Here is a 24,856-nt window from a genome sequence, read left to right on the forward strand (position 1 = left end):
TTATTTACAGTAATGTCTGATAGTAGTTGTTTAAAGTTTTTTTTTTATCGATCATCGATATACTTTTAGATTTTATTAATATTTCGAATTCGATTTCATTCTTACAAAAGCCAGTTTCCATCACGGAATAAAAAACAACAACTTTATTTATCTCACAAGACTTACCTTTTATATTTTTTTATTCCAAAAAAAAGTAAACAAAGCAACTCAAACAAAGTTTCGAACAAAAAAAAAAAATCAGAATTATTAATATCTAATAAAATATTTTAAAATTCGTTGTTTGAGGCTTTTTTTAAGTGTCGGACTACATTTCCCATGAGCACTTGGACTGATTAAAAAGTGAAAATATGGAAAACCCCAAAAGCCAAACATGAAAAAACACAACAGAAAAAGGAAAAACATATATAATATAATATAATATAAATCCACCTTGTTGTTTTAGAATTATAAGCCAAATGTAAAAATATGGAGAAAACAAAATATGAAAACACACAACAAAACAAAAACAAAAGGTAGTGAGGTTCTTCAAAAATATAAGCAATAATAATATAATATGAAGATAATGACAATAAATGAGTTTATTTACAGTAATGTCTGATAGTAGTTGTTTAAACTTTTTTATCGATCATCGATATACTTTTAGATTTTATTCTTATGAAAGCCAGTTTCCATCACGGAATAAAATAAAAAACTTTATTTATCTCACAAGACTTACCTTTTGTATTTTTTTATTCCAAAAAAAAGTAAACAAAGCAACTCGAACAAAGTTTCGAACAAAAAAAAGTCAGATTTATGAGTTAATATCTAATAAAATATTTAAAAATTCGTTGTTTGAGGCTTTTTTTAAGTGTCGGACTACATTTCCCATGAGCACTCGCACTCATTTTTGGCGCGGTTTTACGTTAGCGGCGGCCATTTTCTTTTCACACCTCCGTTTCAAAGACAGCCAACCAGCACCCGGACTACAAACACACAGTTTCATTCAAAAAACTCCACAAACAAAAACTTCCAAACGCCACCGGAAAACCGCTCCAAGTGCGACTCGGAGGCCGCTGCGAACACCGGGCCGAAGTGGAACTCGGAGGAGTTTTTAATCCAAGCTGAAGTGGGTCTGTAGCGTGAAGCGATATGGCGACCGCAACCCCGAGCCGCGAGTCGAGCCGCGCGTCGGCCGCCCAAACGCCGCTGAGCCCAGCGCGGATCTCCCGTCTGCAGGAAAAAAAGGAGCTGCAGGCGCTTAACGACCGTCTAGCCGTCTACATCGACCGCGTTCGGTCCCTCGAGCTCGAGAACGACCGGCTACTCGTCAAAGTCTCCGAGAAGGAGGAAGTCACGACTAGAGAGGTACGGAGCCGTTCCTTTGTGCTGTTTTAATGATCAATAAATCTGCCTGATCATGTCAATATTACTCGTAGAGTTGCTAGAAAGCGTTAAAGTGTCGCCTTTTTGTGTTATTTCAGCGTTAATGCAGACTTCTACCTAACATAGCACGTGTTCAGTGTTTATTTAGCGCGTTTAATGCACGTTTAATGCTATAAAACTTTCAAAGCGTGATGAGCGTGTTGCACAACATTTGAAAAATCGCGCTAGGAAGTCATGCATTTTGACACAATCAAGCCTGTGCATTGAAAACCGTCCGTGGCATATGCAAATCCACGCTCATATCAGTGCATAAGTGCACTTAGTGTAACTTAAATGTGAAAGCAAACGTATAGGACACGATCTATAACATGCACACAGGGAGTGGCCAGTAATTCATAGCCATGTGTTTCTAATTTGTGCGTTTTATTTTTATGCATGGGTGAGTTGATGCATTATGCATGCATTTATGTCTCGAAATGGGTGTAAAAGCACGTTAAAACCGCGCAAAGTACATGTTTAGAGTGGGTTTAACGCAATTCCTGGACTTCAAGCGCTGTCCTGGAGTGTGTTTGGGCGTTTTCCCTAAAGTTTGGGAGTGGCCAAATGCTCTTTTCAAATTTGAATCTGATCTCCACCATCTGCTGCCTTTGTTTTTGAATGGTTATCAAACATACAAAAAGAAATAGTTTGAATGCAGTTTAACGTCTTGCATAGTCATATAAAAGCATTGTGACCTGCAAATGTACGGTATTTGCGACTTAAACCGAGTTTATTTACAAGTGATCTGTGGTAGTAGATGCTTTAGGTTTTTACTTGAGACTTTTAGGATCCTGACATTTTCAAATAACTTTTATGTTTATGCTTCATGAAGATATTTAGTAACATTTCTACCGTAAATGTGTCACAACTTAATTTGATTAGTAATGTGCATTGCTGAGAACTTAATTTGGACAACTTTCAAGGTGATTTTATCAATATTTAGGAATATATATAATATAATAATTATCTCGGCCAAATATTGTCCTATCATAACAAACTATACATCAATGGAAAAAAGTGTATTTATTCAGCTTTCAGACGATGTATAAATCTCAATAATCGAGAACGAATACCCATATGACTGCATTTCTGCAACAGAATAAAAAAAAAATTGAGTTTTTATCTCACAATTCTGAGGAAAAAAAGTTGCAAATACCTTTTGTATTTTTTTTATTTCAGTCCCAAGTTGTAAACTTAGAATTGTGAACAAAAACTTTATACCTTGCAATTCTGACTTTTTTCTTCTTCTCTCAGATATATACATTTATTTATTTATTTATTTCTCGCAATTGTTTTTTTTGTTCTCAAAGACTAGAAATTCACACTTTTTTTATTTTATTTTATTTTATTTAAGATATTTGTTTTCACTTTCGTTTAGAGTTTTAGCAGTTTTGGTTAAGTTTAGTACTCCAGCTTAAACTAAATAAATAGTACAATGTTTTATTTTTTCTTAATTTGAGTTTTTATTTTTATTTTAGTACTTCAACTTGAATGGAAAAATAAATGTTAAATAGGAGTATTTCGTATTTTTATAAAAATGTTGTCTAAGTTTATACTCTTTAGGTTTGAATATTTTCAGTAATTTATTTTAAGCAATGGAATTGTTTTCATATACAGACATTTTGATGTGCACATGTTCAGTATTTTTGACTTAAACAGTTTATTTACAAATGTCTTTTAGTAGTTGTTTTAGGTTTTTGTTTGAGACTTGTAGGATCCTGAAATCTTAGAACAACTTGTGAAATTATAGATTTGAATCAGTGATTTTTTTTTTTGGCATCAAAAGTGTATTTGCAACTTTACCTCAGTTCTTTGAAATTCTGAAAAAGTCTGAATTGTGAGAGGAAAAAAAATACAATTACCTTATTTTTTATTTCATTGCAGAAATAAAGCAGTCGCAAGTTGTCAACGCAGAATTGCTAACTAAGTCTGAATTATGAGTTTGTCTTGCTGTTCTTTTTTGTTCTCAGATTAAAAAAAAAATCTTGTAATTCTGTTTATTTCTCAGAAAAGTTGAAAACATTCCAAATATAAGTTTTTAATTTTGTTGTTTGTTTTCGCTTTTATTTAAAGTTTTAGTAATATGCTGCGAGTTTGTCTTTTTTTGTCTATATTGTATTTATTAATGTTAGTTTTAATTTTAATACTTCAAGATGTAAACTTAGAATTGCAAACAAAAGTCTAAATTATGAGTTTATACCTTGCAATTTTGACTTTTTTGTAATTCAGTTTATTTTTTTCAAAAGTCCAAATTGTGAGAAATTCCTAAGTATTATTGTTTTTTTTTTCACTTTCATTTAAAATTCTAGTAATATGTAGTTTTTATCATTTGTTAAAATATCCATATTTTTTTTTTTTTTTTTCATGTTTACCGGTATTCAGTTTAGTTTTAGTTAATTTTAGTACTTCAAGTTGTAAACTTAGAATTGCGACCAAAAGTCAAAATTATTTGTTTACATCTTGTGTGAATTTCTCACAATTTGGATTTTTGGAGAAATAACCACAGAATTATGAGAAACTTAAGTTTTTTTTTTTTTTAAGTTTTATTATTATTTGTATTTCGTCACGGAAATGCTTCCATATATATTTTGTTTGTTTTCACTTTCATTTAAAGTTTTAGTAATATGTTGTGAGTTTTTGTCTTTTAAAAAAAATGTTTATATTATATTTATTAAAGTTAGTTTTAGTTAATTTTAGTGCTTTAAGAGGTAACTTAGAATTGCAAACAAAAAAGTCTAAATTATGAGTTTACACCTTGCAATTTTGACTTTTCTCAGATTTTTTATCTTATATTTTTTGTAATTAGGTTTATTTCTTCAAAAGTCCAAATTGTGAGAAATTCCAAAGTAGTATTATTTGATTGCATATTAATGTGTCTATATTAATTATTTTTATTTCAATTTCATTTAAAATTCTAGTAATTTGTAGTTTTTGTAATTTTATTTTTATTTAATTTTATTATTTTTTTTTTTTACAAAAAAGTTTTATTGTTATTTGAATTTCGTCACGGAAATGCTCCCATATATTTTGTTTGTTTTCACTTTCACTTAAAGTTTTAGTAATGTGTTGTGAGTTTGTCGTCTTATGTCTATATTGTATTTCTTAATGTTTATCCATTTTAGTTTTAGTTAATTTTTGTACTTAAAGTTGAAAACTTAGAATTGCGACCAAAAGTCACAGTTATATACAAAGTAATTCAGAAATAATCACCGAATTATGAGAAACTTAAAAAAAAAAAAAAAAAACTTGAAAAAAAAAGTATTTTAATTTCAGCACGGAAATGCTTCCATATATTTTTTTGTTTTTCACTTTCATTTAAAGTTTTAGTAATATGTTGTGAGTTTTTGTCATTAAAATTTTTTTTTTATATTGTATTTATTAATGTTAGTTTTAGTTAATTTTAGTACTTTAAGAGGTAGCTTAGAATTGCTAACAAAAAAGTCTAAATTATGAGTTTACACCTTGCAATTTTGACTTTTCTCAGATTTTTTATCTTATATTTTTTGTAAGTAGGTTTATTTCTTCAAAAGTCCAAATTGTGAGAAATTCCAAAGTAGTATTATTTGATTGCATATTAATGTGTCTATATTAATTATTTTTATTTCACTTTCATTTAAAATTCTAGTAATTTGTAGTTTTTGTAATTTTTTTTTATTACAAAAAAGTTTTGTTATTTGAATTTCGTCACGGAAATGCTCCCATATATTTTGTTGTTTGTTTTCACTTTCATTTAAAGTTTTAGTAATGTGTTGTGAGTTTTTGTCTTTTATGTCTATATTGTATTTCTTAATGTTTATCCATTTTAGTTTTAATTTTTGTACTTAAAGTTGTAAACTTAGAATTGCGACCAAAAGTCACAGTTATATACAAAATAATTCAGAAATAAACACAGAATTATGAGAAACTTAAAAAAAAACACCTTATTAAAAAAAGTATTATTATTTGAATTTCGTCACGGAAATGCTTCCATATATTTTTTTTAATTTGTTTTTCACTTTCATTTAAAGTTTTAGTAATATGTTGTGAGTTTTTGTCGTTCAAAAAAAATGTTTATATAGTTTTTATTAATGTTAGTTTTAGTAAATTTTAGTGCTTTAAGAGGTAACTTAGAATTGCAAACAAAAAAGTCTAAATTATGAGTTTACACCTTGCAATTTTGACTTTTCTCAGATTTTTTATCTTATATTTTTTGTAATTAGGTTTATTTCTTCAAAAGTCCAAATTGTGAGAAATTCCAAAGTAGTATTATTTGATTGCATATTAATGTGTCTATATTAATTATTTTTATTTCACTTTCATTTAAAATTCTAGTAATTTGTAGTTTTTGTAATTTTTTTTATTTTATTTTATTATTATTTTTTACAAAAAAGTTTTATTATTTGAATTTCGTCACGGAAATGCTCCCATATATTTTGTTTGTTTTCACTTTCACTTAAAGTTTTAGTAATGTGTTGTGAGTTTTTGTCTTTTATGTCTATATTGTATTTCTTAATGTTTATTCATTTTAGTTTTAGTTAATTTTTGTACTTAAAGTTGAAAACTTAGAATTGCGACCAAAAGTCACAGTTATATGCAAAGTAATTCAGAAATAAACACCGAATTATGAGAAACTAAAAAAAAAAAAACAACTTAAAGTATTTTAATTTCGGCACGGAAATGCTTCCATATATTTTTTGTTTGTTTTTCACTTTCATTTAAAGTTTTAGTAATATGTTGTGAGTTTTTGTCATTTAAAAAATGTTTATATTGTTTTTATTAATGTTAGTTTTAGTTAATTTTAGTACTTTAAGAGGTAACTTAGAATTGCAAACAAAAAAGTCTAAATTATGAGTTTACACCTTGCAATTTTGACTTTTCTCAGATTTTTTTTCTTATATTTTTTGCAATTAGGTTTATTTCTTCAAAAGTCCAAATTGTGAGAAATTCCAAAGTATTATTATTTGAGTGCATATTAATGTCTATATTAATTATTCACAAAATAATTCAGAAATAAACACAGAATTATGAGAAACTTAAAAAAAAACACCTTATAAAAAAACTATTATTATTTGAATTTCGGCACGGAAATGCTTCCATATTTTTTATTTGTTTTTCACTTTCATTTAAAGTATAAAAATGTGTATATTGAATTTGTTTATTCGTTTTAGTTTATTTTTAGTTCCTCAACTTAAACTAAATAAAAAATATAGTACAATATTTTTGTAAAAGTTTATAAAATAAGTTTTTTTTTTTCATATTTCAGTTAATATTTCAAGTAACAAGTGTTGTTTAATTGTTTTTAGTTATGAATAACTCAACAGAGTGTAACTAATGTGGTGTTTTTGGTTCAGGTGTCTGGGATTAAGTCTCTTTACGAGGCCGAGCTCGCGGACGCCAGGCGTGTTCTTGACGAAACGGCTCGTGAAAGAGCCAGACTTCAGATCGATCTGGGGAAAGCCAACTCTGAGCTCGAGGAGGTCACTCGCAAGTGAGTATTGCACAAAAACACCTTGCTTAACGGGTCTTGTGATATAAAAAGACCACTTGAGTCCATTACCCCCCCCCGTTTAATTACCCATAAGGCTTTAAGTCAGTGGTCGTCTTTAAGTTGGGCTTAAGTAACCTGACTTAAATCCGCCTCCATCTGCTGCTTTGAATAATGCCACCAGAAGATCAACTACTCTGCGTGGTTTCTACTTGCCCGCATTTGCAGCAGTCGTCGTGTTTGGTTGATCTCGTTGCTAATGAGATGTGTTAAACAGGAAGTCTGTTGCTACGTGCCCAAATGTGGGCGACTGTTTTAACCACAAGAGTGTGTCATATCGTGCTACCAACCTGCATCTGTCACACAGATTTCACTGGTTTCATCTGCGCTGGGGGGATTTTTTAATATTTCATTCTGACAGGATTGAGATTCAGAATTACGTCATGTCATGTCACGCAACGCTTGTGTTGTAGCAACTGAAACAAATACAGGAAACTATTTATAGAGGGATTAAACATTTTGTTCATTGATAGACGTGTAGAAACACGTGAGATCCAGCCCACATGAATATTATTCTAACTGAAGTCTTTTATTTTGTTTAATATATTATGCCGTCTTCATTCGTTTTGGTTTTATTTTAGTATTTCAACTTGAATGCAAATGAGAAATGTTAAATAAAATGGCAGTATTTCTTATTTTTGTAAGTTTTAAATTTTTTTTCATTTTATTTTACTACTTATATTTTAAATAAAAACTTATTTTAACTTTAAAAACGTAAAAAAATTAAACTAAGAAATACTCTGATTTTTTTAAAATATTTTTAATATTCTTTTAATATTTTTTTAATATTTCAGTTAATTTTTTTTAACTTCAAGTAACAAGTGTTTTTTTTATGGTTTTAGTTATTAGCTTAAGTGAATTAACTTAAAAGACCACAGTACATATTTTATGTGGTTTATAGTTAAAATTCGTTTTGGTTTTATTTTAGTATTTCAACTTGAATGCAAATGAGGAATGTTAAATAAAATGGCAGTATTTCTTATTTTTGTAAGTTTAAAATTTTTTTTTCATTTTATTTTACTACTTATTTTTTATATATAAAAAAAAACTTATTTTAACTTTAAAAACGTAAAACACGTGAGATCCAGCCCACATGAATATTATTCTAACTGAAGTCTTTTATTTTGTTTAATATATTATGCCGTCTTCATTCGTTTTAGTTGTATTTTAGTATTTCAACTTGAATGCAAACGAGAAATGTTAAATAAAATGTCAGTATTTCTTATTTTTGTAAGTTTTTAATTTTTTAATTTTATTTTACTACTAATATTTTAAATAAAAAAACTTATTTTAACTTTAAAAACTTAAAAAAACTAAGAAATACTCATTTTTTTTCTACCTTTTAATATTTGAGTTAATTTTTTTTAACTTCAAGTAACAAGTGTTTTTTTTTATGGTTTTAGTTATCAAAATTAACTTAAAAGACCACAGTATATATTTTATGTGGTTTATAGTTAAAATTTCATTCGTTTTAGTTGTATTTTAGTATTTCAACTTGAATGCAAATGAGAAATGTTAAATAAAATGGCAGTATTTCTTATTTTTGTAAGTTTTAAATTTTTTCATTTTATTTTACTACTTATATTTTAAATAAAAAAACTTATTTTAACTTTAAAAACGTAAAAAAATTAAACTAAGAAATACTCTGATTTTTTTTCTAACTTTTAATATTTCAGTTAATGTTTTAACTTCAAGTAACAAGTGTTTTTTTTATGGTTTTAGTTATCAAAATTAACTTAAAAAACCACAGTATATATTTTATGTGGCTTATAGTTAAAATTTAATTCGTTTTAGTTGTATTTTAGTATTTAAACTTGAATGCAAATGAGAAATGTTAAATAAAATGGCAGTATTTCTTATTTTTGTAAGTTTTAAATTTTTTTCATTTTATTTTAGTACTTATTTTTATATATTAAAAAAAAACTTATTTTAACTTTAAAAACTTAAAAAAAATTTAAAAACTAAGAAATACTCTAACTTTTAATATTTCAGTTAATGTTTTTTTAACTTCAAGTAACAAGTGTTTTTTATGGTTTTAGGTATCAAAATGAACTTAAAGGACCACAGTATATATTTTATGTGGTTTATAGTTAAAATTTCATTCGTTTTAGTTGTATTTTAGTATTTAAACTTGAATGCAAATGAGAAATGTTAAATAAAATTGCAGTATTTCTTATTTTTGTAAGTTTAAATTTTTTTTTCATTTTATTTTACAAATTTTTTAAATTAAAAAAAAAAATTATTTTAACTTTAAAAACGTAAAAAATTTTAAAAACTAAGAAATACTCTAACTTTTAATATTTCAGTTAATGTTTTTTTAACTTCAAGTAACAAGTGTTTTTTTTATGGTTTTAGTTCTCAAAATTAACTTAAGACCACAGTATATATTTTATGTGGTTTATAGTTAAAATTTCATTCATTTTATTTGTATTTTAGTATTTCAACTTGAATGCAAATGAGAAATGTTAAATAAAATGGCAGTATTTCTTATTTTTGTAAGTTTTAATTTTTTTTCATTTTATTTTACTAATATTTTTAATAAAAAAAACTTATTTTAACTTTAAAAACGTAAAAAAATTAAAACTAAGAAATACTCTGATTTTTTTTCTAACTTTTAATATTTGAGTTAATTTTTAACTTCAAGTAACAAGTGTTTTTTTTATGGTTTTAGTTCTCAAAATGAACTTAAAGGACCACAGTATATATTTTATGTGGTTTATAGTTAAAATTTAATTCGTTTTAGTTGTATTTTAGTATTTAAACTTGAATGCAAATGAGAAATGTTAAATAAAATGGCAGTATTTCTTATTTTTGTAAGTTTTAAATTTTTTTCATTTTATTTTAGTACTTATTTTTTATATTAAAAAAAACTTATTTTAACTTTAAAAACTTAAAAAAAACTTAAAAACTAAGAAATACTCTTACTTTTAATATTTCAGTTAATGTTTTTTTAACTTCAAGTAACAAGTGTTTTTTTTATGGTTTTAGTTATCAAAATGAACTTAAAGGACCACAGTATATATTTTATGTGGTTTATAGTTAAAATTTCATTCGTTTTTGTTGTATTTTAGTATTTCAACTTGAATGCAAATGAGAAATGTTAAATAAAATGGCAGTATTTCTTATTTTTGTAAGTTTTAATTTTTTTCATTTTATTTTAGTACTTATTTTTTATATTAAAAAAAAAACTTATTTTAACTTTAAAAACTTAAATTTTTTTTAAAAACTAAGAAATACTCTAACTTTTAATATTTCAGTTAATGTTTTTTTTAACTTCAAGTAACAAGTGTTTTTTTTATGGTTTTAGTTATCAAAATTAACTTAAAAGGCCACAGTATATATTTTATGTGGTTTATAGTTAAAATTTCATTCGTTTTTGTTGTATTTTAGTATTTCAACTTAAATGCAAGTGAGAAATGTTAAAGTTGAAGTATTTCTAGTTTTTGTCTAGTTTCGTAAGTTAGTTTTTCATGTTATTTTAGTACTAATTTGTAAATAAAATAAGTATTTCTTAGTTTATACATAAGTTTATAAACTTTAAGTTTATTTTTATAACTTGATATTTTCAGTAATAATTTCAGTAATAAAAATATGTGGTCTATAGTTAATTTCATTAATTAGTAAAAATTTTTTTATTTTTCATTAATCTCCATCACCTGCGTTCAAATGGCGCGGTATTTAAAAACTTGTTTTTTTATATTTATCATCTGTTATCTTATTTTAATATATATATAATTGTTTTCTTGCATAATTTACTTCATTTTATAAGATTTTTTTTAGAAGAAATTTATTAGAATTTGCGTTTTATAATCTTATTTTTATATATTGTTTTAATGGTAACTAATTTCTTGTTATTTTTAATAACTAGTTTTTGTAATTTTAAATTTTTTATATATATATATATATATATATATATATATATATATATATAAATATATATATAAATATTTTGTAACAATTTGCATAATATATTCTTCCTCATTTATTGTGTTTTTGTTTTAAACTTATTTTGCTTATTTTTTTATAATTTACGTTTTTATAACTATTGTTTGTTGAATATCTAAGTACAGTTAAAGCTGCAGGAAATACAGAACATCTTTTATTGATCTTTTGGCATCTAACTTTTTTTTTGAGCTTTGGCTTTAGTAAAACATTTATCACACTTTTTATATAAACTACAAAAAGTCTAATAGATTAAATTACAAAACCATGATTAATGTTTAATCCGCTGGCAGCCGTTCCTAAAATGTATATTTTTATTCTTATTTATTACAATATAAAGGAAATAGTAACAATGTTGTACAATATTTTTATGTGGGTGTATTGTTTAGATTTTATATTATCATCGAGATAAATTTTTTTTATTTTTGTTGTACATGATATTTGTATAATTTATTCTTCATTTTAATGTATAATTTACATTTTATAGCCTTTATTTTTTTATTTTAATTTTTTTTACATTTTTGTATTTATTTTTGTGACATTTATTTCTTGTAATGTTTGTTTTTATTTATTTTATTTCATTTTTTTTTTAAATATCATTAGTAGTATAAATTTTTTTTATTTTTGTTGTACATGATATTTGTATAATTTATTCTTCATTTTAATGTATAATTTACATTTTATAGCCTTTATTTTTTTATTTTAATTTTTTTTACATTTTTGTATTTATTTTTGTGACATTTATTTCTTGTAATGTTTGTTTTTATTTTATTTCATTTTTAAAAAAAAAAATATCATTAGTTGTATAACTTTATTGCTTATTTTCATGTTAAATGTTGATGTTTTATTTTATTCTAACTTGTGTATATAATTTAAGTTTTCCTAAATGTTATATTGAATATCTGAGTATAGTTAAAGCTTTGAAAGTTAACACTTTTAATTGTTGGTGTTAAACAGAATATTTCTCTTATAAGAATATAGTAATTAAAAAGTACAGCACATCTTTTATTGACCTTTGGCTTCAATAAAAACAATTTTTTTGCACTTTGCCATTAAACATCTGTATCAAATATTTTTCATATAAAAGCAACAAGAAGTCTATTAGATGACTATTAAATATTCATTACAAAAACATTGGTTTTGACTCTTTATTAATCCAAACACTGACCATCTGAATGTGTTTTCCAGCTATAAGAAGAAGGATGGAGACCTGGCTTTGGCTCAGGCCCGAATCAAGGAGCTGGAAGCGCAGTTCAACAAGAACGAGGCGGCTCTCAACACGGCGCACAGCGAGAACAAGTCTCTATCCGCAGAACTCGCCGACCTGAGAGCTCAGCTTGCCAAAGTAAGTCCCTCGATACACATTTCAGCTTCCTTCGCTTTAGAATCACGTCTAACGGAGGTGTTCGCCCTCTGTTCCAGGCTGAAGATGCTCATGGTGTAGCCAAGAAACAGCTGGAGGCAGAGACGCTAATGAGAGTGGACCTGGAGAACCGCTGCCAGAGTCTGGCGGAGGAGCTGGAGTTCAGGAAGAGTATGTTTGAGGAGGTCAGTGATGCTCACAATTGCTTGTTGTCAAAATAAAAGTCCTATGTGATGTCAAAATAAAAGTTACAGGGTTTGTACAAGGTGCTTGAAGTAATTGAATTTGACTATTTTAAAATTTAAGGCCTGGAAAACCTTTGAAAAAGCAATATGCCTGAAGATGTACTTGAAAAGTGCTTGAATTATTGAAAGACAATCACTGACTATTATTAAAAGACAAAAACATTATACCCTTTTCAGTTAATGTCAGAAAACAATCAAACTAAGCATGGCTGAAGATTTGAAAAGAAGAACAGATAAACCAAATCAATTGAGTCATGGATGCTGGAACCGCTCCAGTTAATTCAAACACGTGACTTGATCCTTTCAAGTGGTTCACTAACAAAAAACCAGATTAAATTAGAAGTCATTCATTTTCCAGTTTTGACGTCGCTTGTTACGGTTTTAAAATTATTCAATATATAACAATATAGTGATGGGTGAAACTGAGCTTTTTGCAACTGAATCATTTAAACCATTACATCGCAATTTGATTTAGATCGGAAATTTGAAGCATGCATTCCGAATCATTTGATGTAGATAGGAACTACGGAGCGCGGATTCCAAATTATTTGATGTAGATCGGAACTTCGGAACGTGGGTTGTGAATCATTTGATTCGGATCAGAACTTCAGAGCGTGGATTCCGAATCTTTTGATGTAGATTGGAACTTCGGAGCGTGGATTCTGAATCATTTGGTGTAGATCGGAACTTCGGAACGCGGATTCTGAATTATTTGATTTAGATCAGAACTTTGGAACGTGGATTCCTAATCTTTTAATTTGGATCGGAACTTCGGAGCGTGGATTCCGAATCTTTTGATTTAGATCGGAACTTGGGACTCGGATTCCGAATCATTTGATTTAGATCAGAACTTTGGAACGTGGATTCCTAATCTTTTAATTTGGATCGGAACTTCAGAACGCGGATTCTGAATTATTTGATTTAGATCAGAACTTTGGAACGTGGATTCCTAATCTTTTAATTTGGATCGGAACTTCGGAGCGTGGATTCCGAATCTTTTGATTTAGATCGGAACTTGGGACTCGGATTCCGAATCATTTGATTTAGATTGGAACTTCGGAGCGTGGATCGTGAATAATTTGATTTAGATCAGAACTTCCGAGCGTGGATTCCGAATCATTTGGTGTAGTTCGGAACGCGGATTCTGAATTATTTGATTTAGATCAGAACTTTGGAACGTGGATTCTAGGGGTGGGGAAAAAAATCGATATTGCAATATATTGTTGTGCTCTCTGTCGCAATAAATAATCGATACACTAACGGCCAATATCGATATTTTTTTACAACACAAATGATTAATTTACCCGTCGTCAGTGTCACTGTCACTACCCAATATCTACCATTCTGTTTGCGGGGGGCGCTGTTCGAGTAAATAGGCGTAAAGTGGCGGAAGCAGCGGCCAGTGAAGAACACAAGTTATCTTACAACATCAGAGAAGAAGCGCAGAAAAGAAGAGAAGTGAGAAGAATGGCGGAAGATAACGAAAAACAAATCAAAGACGCACCCGCTAGTTGAGCATGCTGATCAGTTACGCCTGTTTCACACATACTCCGTCTGCAGTGCTTATGCGTTGAGTATTTTTTTCCGCACCCATGTTAACGGATTAGAGCGTTCACACTGCACGCGGTTGCTGTGCAAGTGCATTGAATAATACGTTGTTTATTATATGTTGAGTTTAAACGTGAATATATCTAGAATTGTATTAGTGTACTGTGAAAAAGAGTATCACAATGCTGAAAAAGCACGTTTGTATTTGAAATCAAAATAACGGATAAATGGTGTGTTTGTGGTAAACAGCCGCGGATCAGGAACGGACTGCAAACGTGTCCTGTGTGAAAGCAAAACGAGTCCGTGCTGCTTCTGCACAGCATACGCAACGCACACGGACTGCATACACAGTCGGAGTATGTGTGAAACAGGCGTTAGTGTTCCTCAAGAAGAATATGCATTGATGAGACCACTGTCCAGGTTAACATAAAGCACTTTACAGTACTGACGTTTCAGTATCACGGTTTACACATGTTAGTTAATGTTCATGTTGTTTTTTTTAATGTTCAGGCACTTTTATCTGTCTAGCTGTACGGTGTTTACATTTAAGACCAGGAGGCAGTGAGTTATTATGCAAATGCATATTTCTTTGCACAGTGTTGGAAATGTTGGCATTAATAAATGCATAAGATTTCCTTATTATGGGTATTTTTTTCTTTTTCAGTCACATATATCGTTGATGAAATTTCTTCCAATATATTGAATATCGTAGATATCGTGAATATTATCGATATCGTGGGCCACATATCGCCACAGAATTGAATCGTGAGTTACCTGTATCGTCCCACCCCTAGTGGATTCCGAATCTTTTGATTTAGATCGGAACTTGGGACTCGGATTCCGAATCATTTGATTTAGATTGGAACTTGGGACTCGGATTCCGAATCATTTGATTTAGATTGGAACTTCGGAGCGCGGATTTCGAATCATTTGATGTAGATTGGAACTTTGGAACGTGAATTGTGAATCATTTGATTTAGATCAGATCTTCAGAGCATGGATTCCGAATCTTTTAATTTGGATCGAAACTTCGGAGCGTGGATTACGAATCTTTTGATTTAGATCGGATCTTGGGACGCGGATTCCGAATCATTTGATGTAGATTGGAACTTTGGAGCGCGGATTCCGAATAATTTGGTGTAGATCGGAACTCCGGAGTGTGGATTCGGAATCATTTAGTGTATATCGAAACTTCAGGACACGGATTCGGAAATATGGAGCGTGGATTCAGAATAATTTGATTTAGATTGGAACTTCTAAAGTTAACATGATTGTGTCATGCAGGAGGTGCGCGAGACGCGCCGGCGTAAAGAGAGACGCATGGTGGAGGTGGATTCAGGCATCCAGCAAGACTATGAGTTCAAGCTTGCACAGGCACTGCAGGATCTGCGCAGACAGCATGAGGAGCAAGTGCAGATCTACAAGACGGAGCTGCAGCAGACCTTCAATGCCAAGGTCTGAAACTGCTGGTTTACAAATGAAGCCGCTTTTGGAAAAGTGGTATGTTTGCTAATTAAAATCTTCTCTCTGCAGCTGGATAACGCTAAGGTGTCGTCTGACCTGAATGATAAGGCTGTGCTCACAGCCCGTGAGGAACTGCAGGAAGCCCACCTCAGGATCGAGGGCCTGAGCTATCAGCTTAGCGCCCTGCAGAAACAGGTACGTACCGACTACCATGTCCTAAATAAAGTACAGCATCATCAATCATAGTACTTGGCATACTAGTAAATGTGCTCCTGAATATTTAGACATTAGTCTACACTTGGGGGCAATAAAATGAATGTCAAAATCTGCATAAAGTCTGTTTAAAGCCTTTTGAGTTGAAACTTCTGTTCTCTGAGTTCTTCTGTAGTTTTAGAGGGCAACACTAGTTATGTTGTAATGCTCTGCAGCCGAAATGGTCCAGTGAATTGCCACCTGTCATCCCTGACTTGTTTTTGTCCCCCCCGCAGGCGTCTGCTGCCGAGGAGCGCATCCGTGAGCTGGAGGACATGCTGTCCAGCGACCGGGACAAGTACCGCCGACAGCTGGACGCCAAGGAGCGTGAGATGGCCGAGCTGAGGGAGTGCATGCAGCAGCAGCTCAACGAGTACCAGGAGCTGCTGGACGTCAAGCTGGCCCTGGACATGGAGATCAACGCCTACAGGAAGCTGCTGGAGGGCGAGGAGGACAGGTAAGCGCCTGCTGAGTGTTTGAGTCTGCAAAACCCAGACTTGAAATGCTCAAACCTATAATCGTGCAAAAATTACAGGAATGGAGGCCAAGTGAGCTGCCATCCCAAACAGCATTTTTGTCCTTTTAGCTTTTAAGTAGTCTGAGATCGCTGTCTAAGTGGCTCACTAGGCTTTGAAACAACACATTCAAAAGTAACGCCATTGAGAAAGCATCTCGGGCGTCAGAGACACTAGAGTGCGTTTCTAATGTTTCTGATGTCCAAAATACCTCATTTGAAAACCTAAGGATGCTGTATTTTGTTTTAAAACACGTTTGAACATGAGTGGTAGACAAGGTTACTAAGTTTTAAAGTACTTCAGTGAAGCCAGCAGCAAAAACGGCATAAAGGTAGGAAGCTCACTTTGAATTCTGAATCATTTCATTTAGATCGGAACTTCGGAGCCCGGATTCTGAATTATTTGATGTAGGTCGGAACTTCGTAGTGCAGATTCCAAGTCATTTGATGTATATCGCAATTTCGGAGCGTGGATACTGAATCATTTGATTTAGATCGAAATTTCGGAGCGTGGATTCCGGATCATTTGATGTATATCGAAACTTCGGAGCGCGGATTCCGGATCATTTGATGTATATCGGAACTTCAGAGTGTGGATTCCTGATAATGTGTTTTAGATCAGAACTTCGGAGCGTGGATTCCGGATCATTTGATGTATATCGAAACTTCGGAGCGCGGATTCCGGATCATTTGATTTATGTCCGAACTTTGGAGCGCGGATTCCGGATCATTTGATTTATGTCCGAACTTCGGAGCGCGGATTCCGGATCATTTGATTTACATGCGAACTTCGGAGCGTGGATTCCGGATCATTTGATTTATGTCCGAACTTCGGAGCGCGGATTCCGGATCATTTGATTTAGATCGATACTTCGGAGCGCGGATTCCGGATCATTTGATTTACATGCGAACTTCGGAGCGCGGATTCCGGATCATTTGATTTATGTCCGAACTTCGGAGCGCGGATTCCGGATCATTTGATTTACATGCGAACTTCGGAGCGCGGATTCCGGATCATTTGATTTACATCCGAACTTCGGAGCGCGGATTCCGGATCATTTGATTTACATGCGAACTTCGGAGCGCGGATTCCGGATCATTTGATTTAGATCGATACTTCGGAGCGCGGATTCCGGATCATTTGATTTACATCCGAACTTCGGAGTGCGGATTCTGATTCAATTGATTTAGATCAGTATTTCGGAGCGCGGATTCCGGATCATTTGATTTATGTCCGAACTTCGGAGCGCGGATTCCGGATCATTTGATTTACATGCGAACTTCGGAGCGCGGATTCCGGATCATTTGATTTAGATCGATACTTCGGAGCGCGGATTCCGGATCATTTGATTTACATCCGAACTTCGGAGTGCGGATTCTGATTCAATTGATTTAGATCAATATTTCGGAGCGCGGATTCCGGATCATTTGATTTATGTCCGAACTTCGGAGCGCAGATTCCGGATCATTTGATTTACATGCGAACTTCGGAGCGCGGATTCCGGATCATTTGATTTACATCCGAACTTCGGAGCGCGGATTCCGGATCATTTGATTTACATGCGAACTTCGGAGCGCGGATTCCGGATCATTTGATTTAGATCGATACTTCGGAGCGCGGATTCCGGATCATTTGATTTACATCCGAACTTCGGAGTGCGGATTCTGATTCAATTGATTTAGATCAATATTTCGGAGCGCGGATTCCGGATCATTTGATTTATGTCCGAACTTCGGAGCGCGGATCCCGGATCATTTGATTTACATGCGAACTTCGGAGCGCGGATTCCGGATCATTTGATTTAGATCGATACTTCGGAGCGCGGATTCCGGATCATTTGATTTACATCCGAACTTCGGAGTGCGGATTCTGATTCAATTGATTTAGATCAATATTTCGGAGCGCGGATTCCGGATCATTTGATTTATGTCCGAACTTCGGAGCGCGGATTCCGGATCATTTGATTTATGTCCGAACTTCGGAGCGCGGATTCCGGATCATTTGATTTACATGCGAACTTCGGAGCGCGGATTCCGGATCATTTGATTTACATCCGAACTTCGGAGCGCGGATTCCGGATCATTTGATTTACATGCGAACTTCAGAGCGCGGATTCCGGATCATTTGATTTAGATCGATACTTCGGAGCGCGGATTCCGGATCATTTGATTTACATCCGAACTTCGGAGTGCGGATTCTGATTCAATTGATTTAGATCAATATTTCGGAGCGCGGATTCCGGATCATTTGATTTATGTCCGAACTTCGGAGCGCGGATTCCGGATCATTTGATTTATGTCCGAACTTCGGAGCGCGGATTCCGGATCATTTGATTTACATGCGAACTTCGGAGCGTGGATTCCGGATCATTTGATTTACATCCGAACTTCGGAGCGCGGATTCCGGATCATTTGATTTACATGCGAACTTCGGAGCGCGGATTCCGGATCATTTGATTTAGATCGATACTTCGGAGCGCGGATTCCGGATCATTTGATTTACATCCGAACTTCGGAGCGCGGATTCCGGATCATTTGATTTACATGCGAACTTCGGAGCGCGGATTCCGGATCATTTGATTTAGATCGATACTTCGGAGCGCGGATTCCGGATCATTTGATTTACATCCGAACTTCGGAGTGCGGATTCTGATTCAATTGATTTAGATCAATATTTCGGAGCGCGGATTCCGGATCATTTGATGTATATCAGAACTTCGGAGCGCGGATTCCAGATAATTTGATTTAGATCAATACTTCGGAGCGCGGATTCCGGATCATTTGATGTATATTGGAACTTTGGAGCATGGAGTTCTATAACCTATACTCTTGCAAATATTACAGGAATGGAGGCCGAGTCGGCTGCCATCCTGAACAGCATTTTTAGCTTTTAAATTGTCTGAAATTGCTAAGTGGCTCACTAAGCTTTGAAACGCATTCAAAAGTGGTGCCTGCTGAGAAAGCATCTTGGGCATCAGATACACTGGAGCGCATTTCTAATGTTCCTGATGTCCAAAATGCCTTGCTTGAAAACCCGAAGAATGCTGTATTTTGTTTTAAAACATGTTTGAAAATGAGTGGTAGACAAAAAACGCCATCAAGGTAGAAAGCTTACTTTGTTTTGAGTCACATTCGAGCGTTAAAGTCAACGATGCACACAAACTAGCTGTTTTTCCGGTGCTTTGCATCTGCTGATGGAGTTCTGGCAGCTGATTATTATTGTCATTCATCTTCACGGACACCTGCGGTCCGCAACTTGTTCAGAAACGCCCGTCACACACTTCACATTATTGCGCCGCATACTTGACATACTCGACGTGCCGGAAGAAGCAAGGTAGGTTGTAAAATGTCACGCTGGAATGATAATTGTGTGTTTCACTCGTGCGCGAGCAAACCGATAACGGCGTTGTCGAAAAACGAGAGGTCAGAGAGCTCATTTAGCACCAAGACTTGAAGACCAACAGGCAGCTTAGCCCATCTTGAAGATAGTCTGCAGTTGAGATATTTGGAGCACAGATGATAGGAAGGAAAGGTAAGACGACAGCGTAGTTGCATGAACATTTGTTTTAGAGGTGCGGTTGCACATTAATTCTATCATATATGCGATTTCCTGTTTGTTTTAACGCATTTGCGTCCCGTTTCCTCTAGGCTGAAGTTGTCTCCCAGCCCGTCCTCACGGGTCACGGTGTCCCGCACCACAGCGAGCAGCACTTCTACGTCTTCACGTAGCTCCCGTGCCAAGAGAAAGCGTGTGGAGCTGGAGGAAGCATCCACCGTTGCTCCTAAAGTCCAGATCAGTCAGGAGGCCGAAGCGACGGGAAGCGTCAGTATCGAGGAAATCGACCTGGAGGGGAAATCGGTGACCCTCAGGAACAACTCTGAGAAGGTACAGTCAAAAAAAGGGTCATATTACACAAGTTCTAATCTAATCGCATCTCTAGGTTTCAATTTTAATACATATCTTTAATGAGTTTTCTTCACTTCAGCAGCACTTACATGCACCAAAACTTACAGTTTTATAGCTAACTATATTCTGAAGGCTTTTACAGAAGGGTTTGTTTATATCATTTGTTTAATTTAATTATTCCACTTAATCTAATTGCATCTCTAGATTTAAGTTCCAATACATATCCTTAATGAGTTTTTTCTTCACTTTAGCAGCACTTACAAACACCATAACCATAACTGTATTCTAAAGGTTTTTACAGAAGGGTTTATTCATGTATTTTTTTACTAATATCTTTTGTGTCAGTAGATTTAAATGACAATACATATCTTTTAATGCCCGTTTTCTTAAAATTAGTTTGTTTTCTCCACTTCAGCAGCACTTACATACACCAAAACTTACAGTTTTATGTCTATCTATATTCTGAAGGCTTTTACCAAAGGGTTTGTTTATATTACTTGTTTAATTTAATTATTCCGCTTAATGTAATTGTGTCTCTAGATTTCAATTCCAATACATATCTTTAATTTAGTTTTTTTTTTTCACTTCAGGAGCACTTATATTCTGTATTCTGAAGGTTTTTACAGAAGGGTTTATTCATACATCATTCAATTTTATTATTTCACTTTATCTGATTCTGTCTGTAGAGTTCAATTACAATACATATATTTAATGCCCTTTTTTTCCAAAATGAATTTGTATCTCCACTTCAGTAGCACTTGCATAAACCAAAACCAGTTTTATTTCTATCTATATTAAGAATGTTGTCAGTAGCATTTTTTTTAGCTTTTAATTAAATTGAAATGCTTTCCAACATGCTTTTGGCCGAAAGTGCCACCCATTGAGAAAGCATCTAGGGTATCAGACACAATGGAGTGTGTTTCTAATATGCCTGATATTCAGATTGCATCCTATTTTGGATATCAGATTAAAATTTTTCAGTTACTATAAATTATTGTTAATTTTTTTCTCCTCCTTTTATTAGCACTTGAATAAACAATACTTCTATATTCTGAAGCTTTTTATAGAAGGATTTGTTCATATATCATTCACTTGATTTTATATAATTTATTCCTTAAAACTTAGTAAAACTGTTTTTTTTTTCCTTGGCTTTTGACAGTGTTTTCTGATTTATGAAGTGATGAAAAGAGAAAATTCCTTCTAAATACTTCTTAGCTCTGATAGATCAACAAAGTTGAACTAAATTTGAACTTTTCTTCATTGAACTTTAGTTTCTTTAAAACTTTGCTTTGTTCAATTCTGTTCTGGGAATGCATGCAAATTGTTACATTTTAATTAGGCAATGCAGGGCTCGAAATGAACTTTTTTACTTGGTAGCACTGGTGCTCCCAACTTCAAAAAGTTAGGAGCACCAAAAAATGTTTAGGAGCAGCCAATTTAATTTTAGTAATGCGCCAATCTTGGTTCTTCATGGCCGATTCTGATTGCAGATGTTTTACAAGCATTGTTAACATGATTCTGAAAGCCTTTTTTATATATATTTATTTTATGCCTTAAGCAAGGGACAAGAATAAATGAAAATATGAGTACACAAACAAGATGTTTATTTTCTCTATTATAGGTACAGCCATTTAAATTAGAGGCAACCACTGCATTTTTAAAGAATCAATAGTATAAATAACAAAAAATAACCGACACAGTTCGTTCTTAGTCGTGTAGACAATAAATGCAGCCGTTACCAAAGTAGGCTACTCTTTTAATATTCAAAGTGTAAATGGAGACCGAATTTTTCAAGCATGATACAGAGCTATAGACAACTATAGCAACTTATTATAGCTCACATACTAATAACAGCTTAGATATATTATGTAGCCTAATTTTGGGAGCATATGCGACCAAAACGGTGGCAATTTCGAGCCCTGCAATGCCATGTTTAAATATTTAACTCAATCAAACTTCAATCAACTGGGGAAGTATGGTGATGTTTCTAAGCTAATATTTTTACCATTTCAAAATAACGAACGAAAAAACTAAATCATAATTTTTTTTTTCCCTCCAAATTTAGGATCAATCCCTGGGCAGCTGGCGACTAAAGAGACAAATTGCTGATGAAGAGGAAATCGCCTATAAATTCAGTCCCAAGTTTGTCCTGAAGGCCGGCCAGACTGTAACGGTAAGCAAACAGGAGCCTATTTCATTTGATTCCATCTCAAGACGTGGACTAGATGTTAAACTGTTGATTCTGTGAAAGGTGTGGAGCGCTGATGCCGGCGTGTCCCACAGTCCTCCTTCAGACCTGCTGTGGAAGAGCCAGAGCTCTTGGGGCACCGGAGAGAACATCCTCACCTTCTTGGTCAATTCAAGCGGAGAGGTATGAAAAATGAAAAAGAAAAAGGAAAAGCCAGAAATGTGTTTTACTTGTTTGCGAATCCAATTATGAAACATGAACTTTGGTTTCCAGGAGGTGGCAAAGCGAACCGTCAAGAAAGTTGTGGTAGAAATTGAGAACGGCGATGATGAGGACGGAGACTTTGGAGATGAAGATCTCTTCCATCAGCAGGTTTGTAAAGAACTTGCAATGCAGTGCAACAACGGTCTTGAGATGCCGAATTGTAACCTTGACCAAATTTGCTCTCGTTTTTAGGGTGACCCAAAGACCCAATCCAGAGAATGTGCCGTCATGTGATGGAGCCGCACGCCTTTAGTATTTTCCTTCCCACAATTCAGTCTTTTTTTTGTAGAGCCACTACTTTTGTATTCTTCGAATCATGAGTTCAAACCGCCACCTCCCTCAATCCTTTATTTGTACGGACCTCATTTGTAAAGCCAGTTAATCTTGAGCCGCGGCGCTATTTTAGTTTTTTCAGCTGCCGCTCATTAATGAATAGTCTTTCCAGACGGCGGCAACATCCCATGGTGAATGCCATCCGAGAATGAGTCAAATGACCTGAAATTAGAGAGTATTTGTGCGAGCCGGTGACTAACGAATCTGCATATTCATGTCAGTGAATCATGTGCGTTCTCGTCATCGCCGGGTTATGAATGGGGGGGGGGAATTATTATTGTTCTGTAGTGCACTATAGCCCGTAACTGACAGCTGTCGCTTAGCGTACCTTATGTTTTTGTGCTTCGCCAACCAGACAAACAGGGTGGAAATGAAACCAGATTGTTTCGATGACTTCCACATGCGTTTTGATTCAAGTTTTACATAGTGTTATGTATGTTTGAATCAGTGATTGAGACTTTTTTTTTTTAGACAAACTAAATAGTCAAAGGAAGTTTGTGCAAAAGAACTAGTTAACTCGCACAAATGGTATCCAGAACGGTACTTTCTGATGAGTACAATGTGAACAGACTTTAAGAAGCTACTCAACCAAGTATTAAAAAACGTTAGAGTTCATTTAAATATTCTAAACATTTTCAGTTTGTTTGAATATTCCAAATTCGGTTTGAATGTAGTGCGGAATGTTACATTTGAATGAATTCACCATGTTATGAATGGTTACTGAAATCTGCACTGACCGAAATTAAAAAAACGTGCAGATTAACCAAAGAAATGGACGAATGAAATCAATTATTTCCTTGCTTTGCTCGATTTGGTGACTCGAGACACTCCGAATAAACGCAAACCCATATTTTAGTATGTAATCTGCGTTCATCCACCCTGTCGACTCTGTTGCATTTAAGTTTTAAACTCTTACTTTTTCATTTCAAATGTTTCTCAGACAATTATGCATGCGGCAGATATTTTTATAAGAAACTGATCTGAGTGTTACTGTGAGCTCTAGGGTTGACGCTTCAACTTTTCAGACAGACTCCGCTATCGCGCAGTCTGTTTTTTAGCTACAATCGTATATTTTTGATAGGTTTTTCCTCAGGATTTTTAAAACCCTAGTGCATCTTTAAATGCATTTTAAATTTACAATAAGCGTCTTATAAATTTGTGAATATATTCAGTACGATGTGTACAAGAAAATTGACCTGGGAAACATTTTTATGATATCTTTCTTTTGAGGTAATGCAGTGCGCAACTATTTCGTTGTTGTTGTTTTTTTTATTAAATGGGGTTATCATTATCTACATGTTTACTTTTTAGGGTTCTTTTGAGAACTAATTGCTGGGGTCAATTGGGGCACACAGATTTGTGTCAAATTTAAGTGAAATTAAGCTCAAGTAAACTTGTATTTGCGTACATTTGTAACTTGGCCTCTGAGCTAATAAAATCTATCGCTTTGTTTAGATTTTTACTTCACGTACGTGAACGGAAACTGTTTTCTTTGCCAAACACTCCACATCTGTGAATTTTAAATTTAGCCTCTTTTAGTTGCAAACACTGTTTTCAAAAAGGAAAGTCATTTCCTTGTTCTTTCAGGTTTTATTAGACAGGGCTGTGACTTATGTAACTGATACAAATGTGCTTTGGTGTATTTAAACACGAAATTGTCAATAATCTACTGTAAAGTAAAAATTGCTCTTTGAACTTATCAAAAGCGACTAAATGTGAGTTCAAGGCTGTAAACATTGAGCCTTAAATTGTAAACTATGAATCCAATTTGTTACGGGGGTAAAATTGTACGAAGATATTTGAAGGCCTACAGGAGGAGGGCGCATGCCAAAAGTGTCTCATTAATTGTGATCTATTACTTTGATTTGTCTTTTTTTTGTATGCAATAACCAATAAATGTTTTACATATTA

At 33.1% G+C, this 24,856-nt stretch overlaps 1 protein-coding gene across 1 annotated transcript; it reads left to right on the forward strand.

The window, feature by feature from the left end:
• The first annotated feature begins 907 nt into the window (after positions 1–907).
• lmnb2 (lamin B2) lies at positions 908–24,856 on the forward strand. Its single transcript, XM_073844098.1, has 12 exons — positions 908–1,344; positions 6,732–6,868; positions 12,056–12,212; positions 12,290–12,415; positions 15,308–15,478; positions 15,557–15,682; positions 15,976–16,196; positions 19,902–20,139; positions 22,226–22,333; positions 22,412–22,531; positions 22,622–22,720; positions 22,805–24,856. Exons 1-12 carry the CDS (start codon positions 1,129–1,131, stop codon positions 22,844–22,846), a joined length of 1,761 nt encoding a protein of 586 aa, XP_073700199.1. The 5' UTR covers positions 908–1,128; the 3' UTR covers positions 22,847–24,856.

The sequence above is a fragment of the Garra rufa genome, chromosome 7 (assembly GCF_049309525.1).
Source record: "Garra rufa chromosome 7, GarRuf1.0, whole genome shotgun sequence".
NCBI classification, from domain to species: Eukaryota; Metazoa; Chordata; class Actinopteri; order Cypriniformes; family Cyprinidae; genus Garra; species Garra rufa.

Coding starts and splice junctions, on each gene's coding strand:
- lmnb2 (XM_073844098.1), top strand. CDS start 1,129: ATGGCGACCGCAACCCCGAGCCGCGAGTCGAGCCGCGCGTCGGCCGCC. Junction 1,345..6,731: donor AGGAAGTCACGACTAGAGAG/GTACGGAGCCGT, acceptor TTTTTGGTTCAG/GTGTCTGGGATTAAGTCTCT. Junction 22,334..22,411: donor AGGCCGGCCAGACTGTAACG/GTAAGCAAACAG, acceptor ATTCTGTGAAAG/GTGTGGAGCGCTGATGCCGG.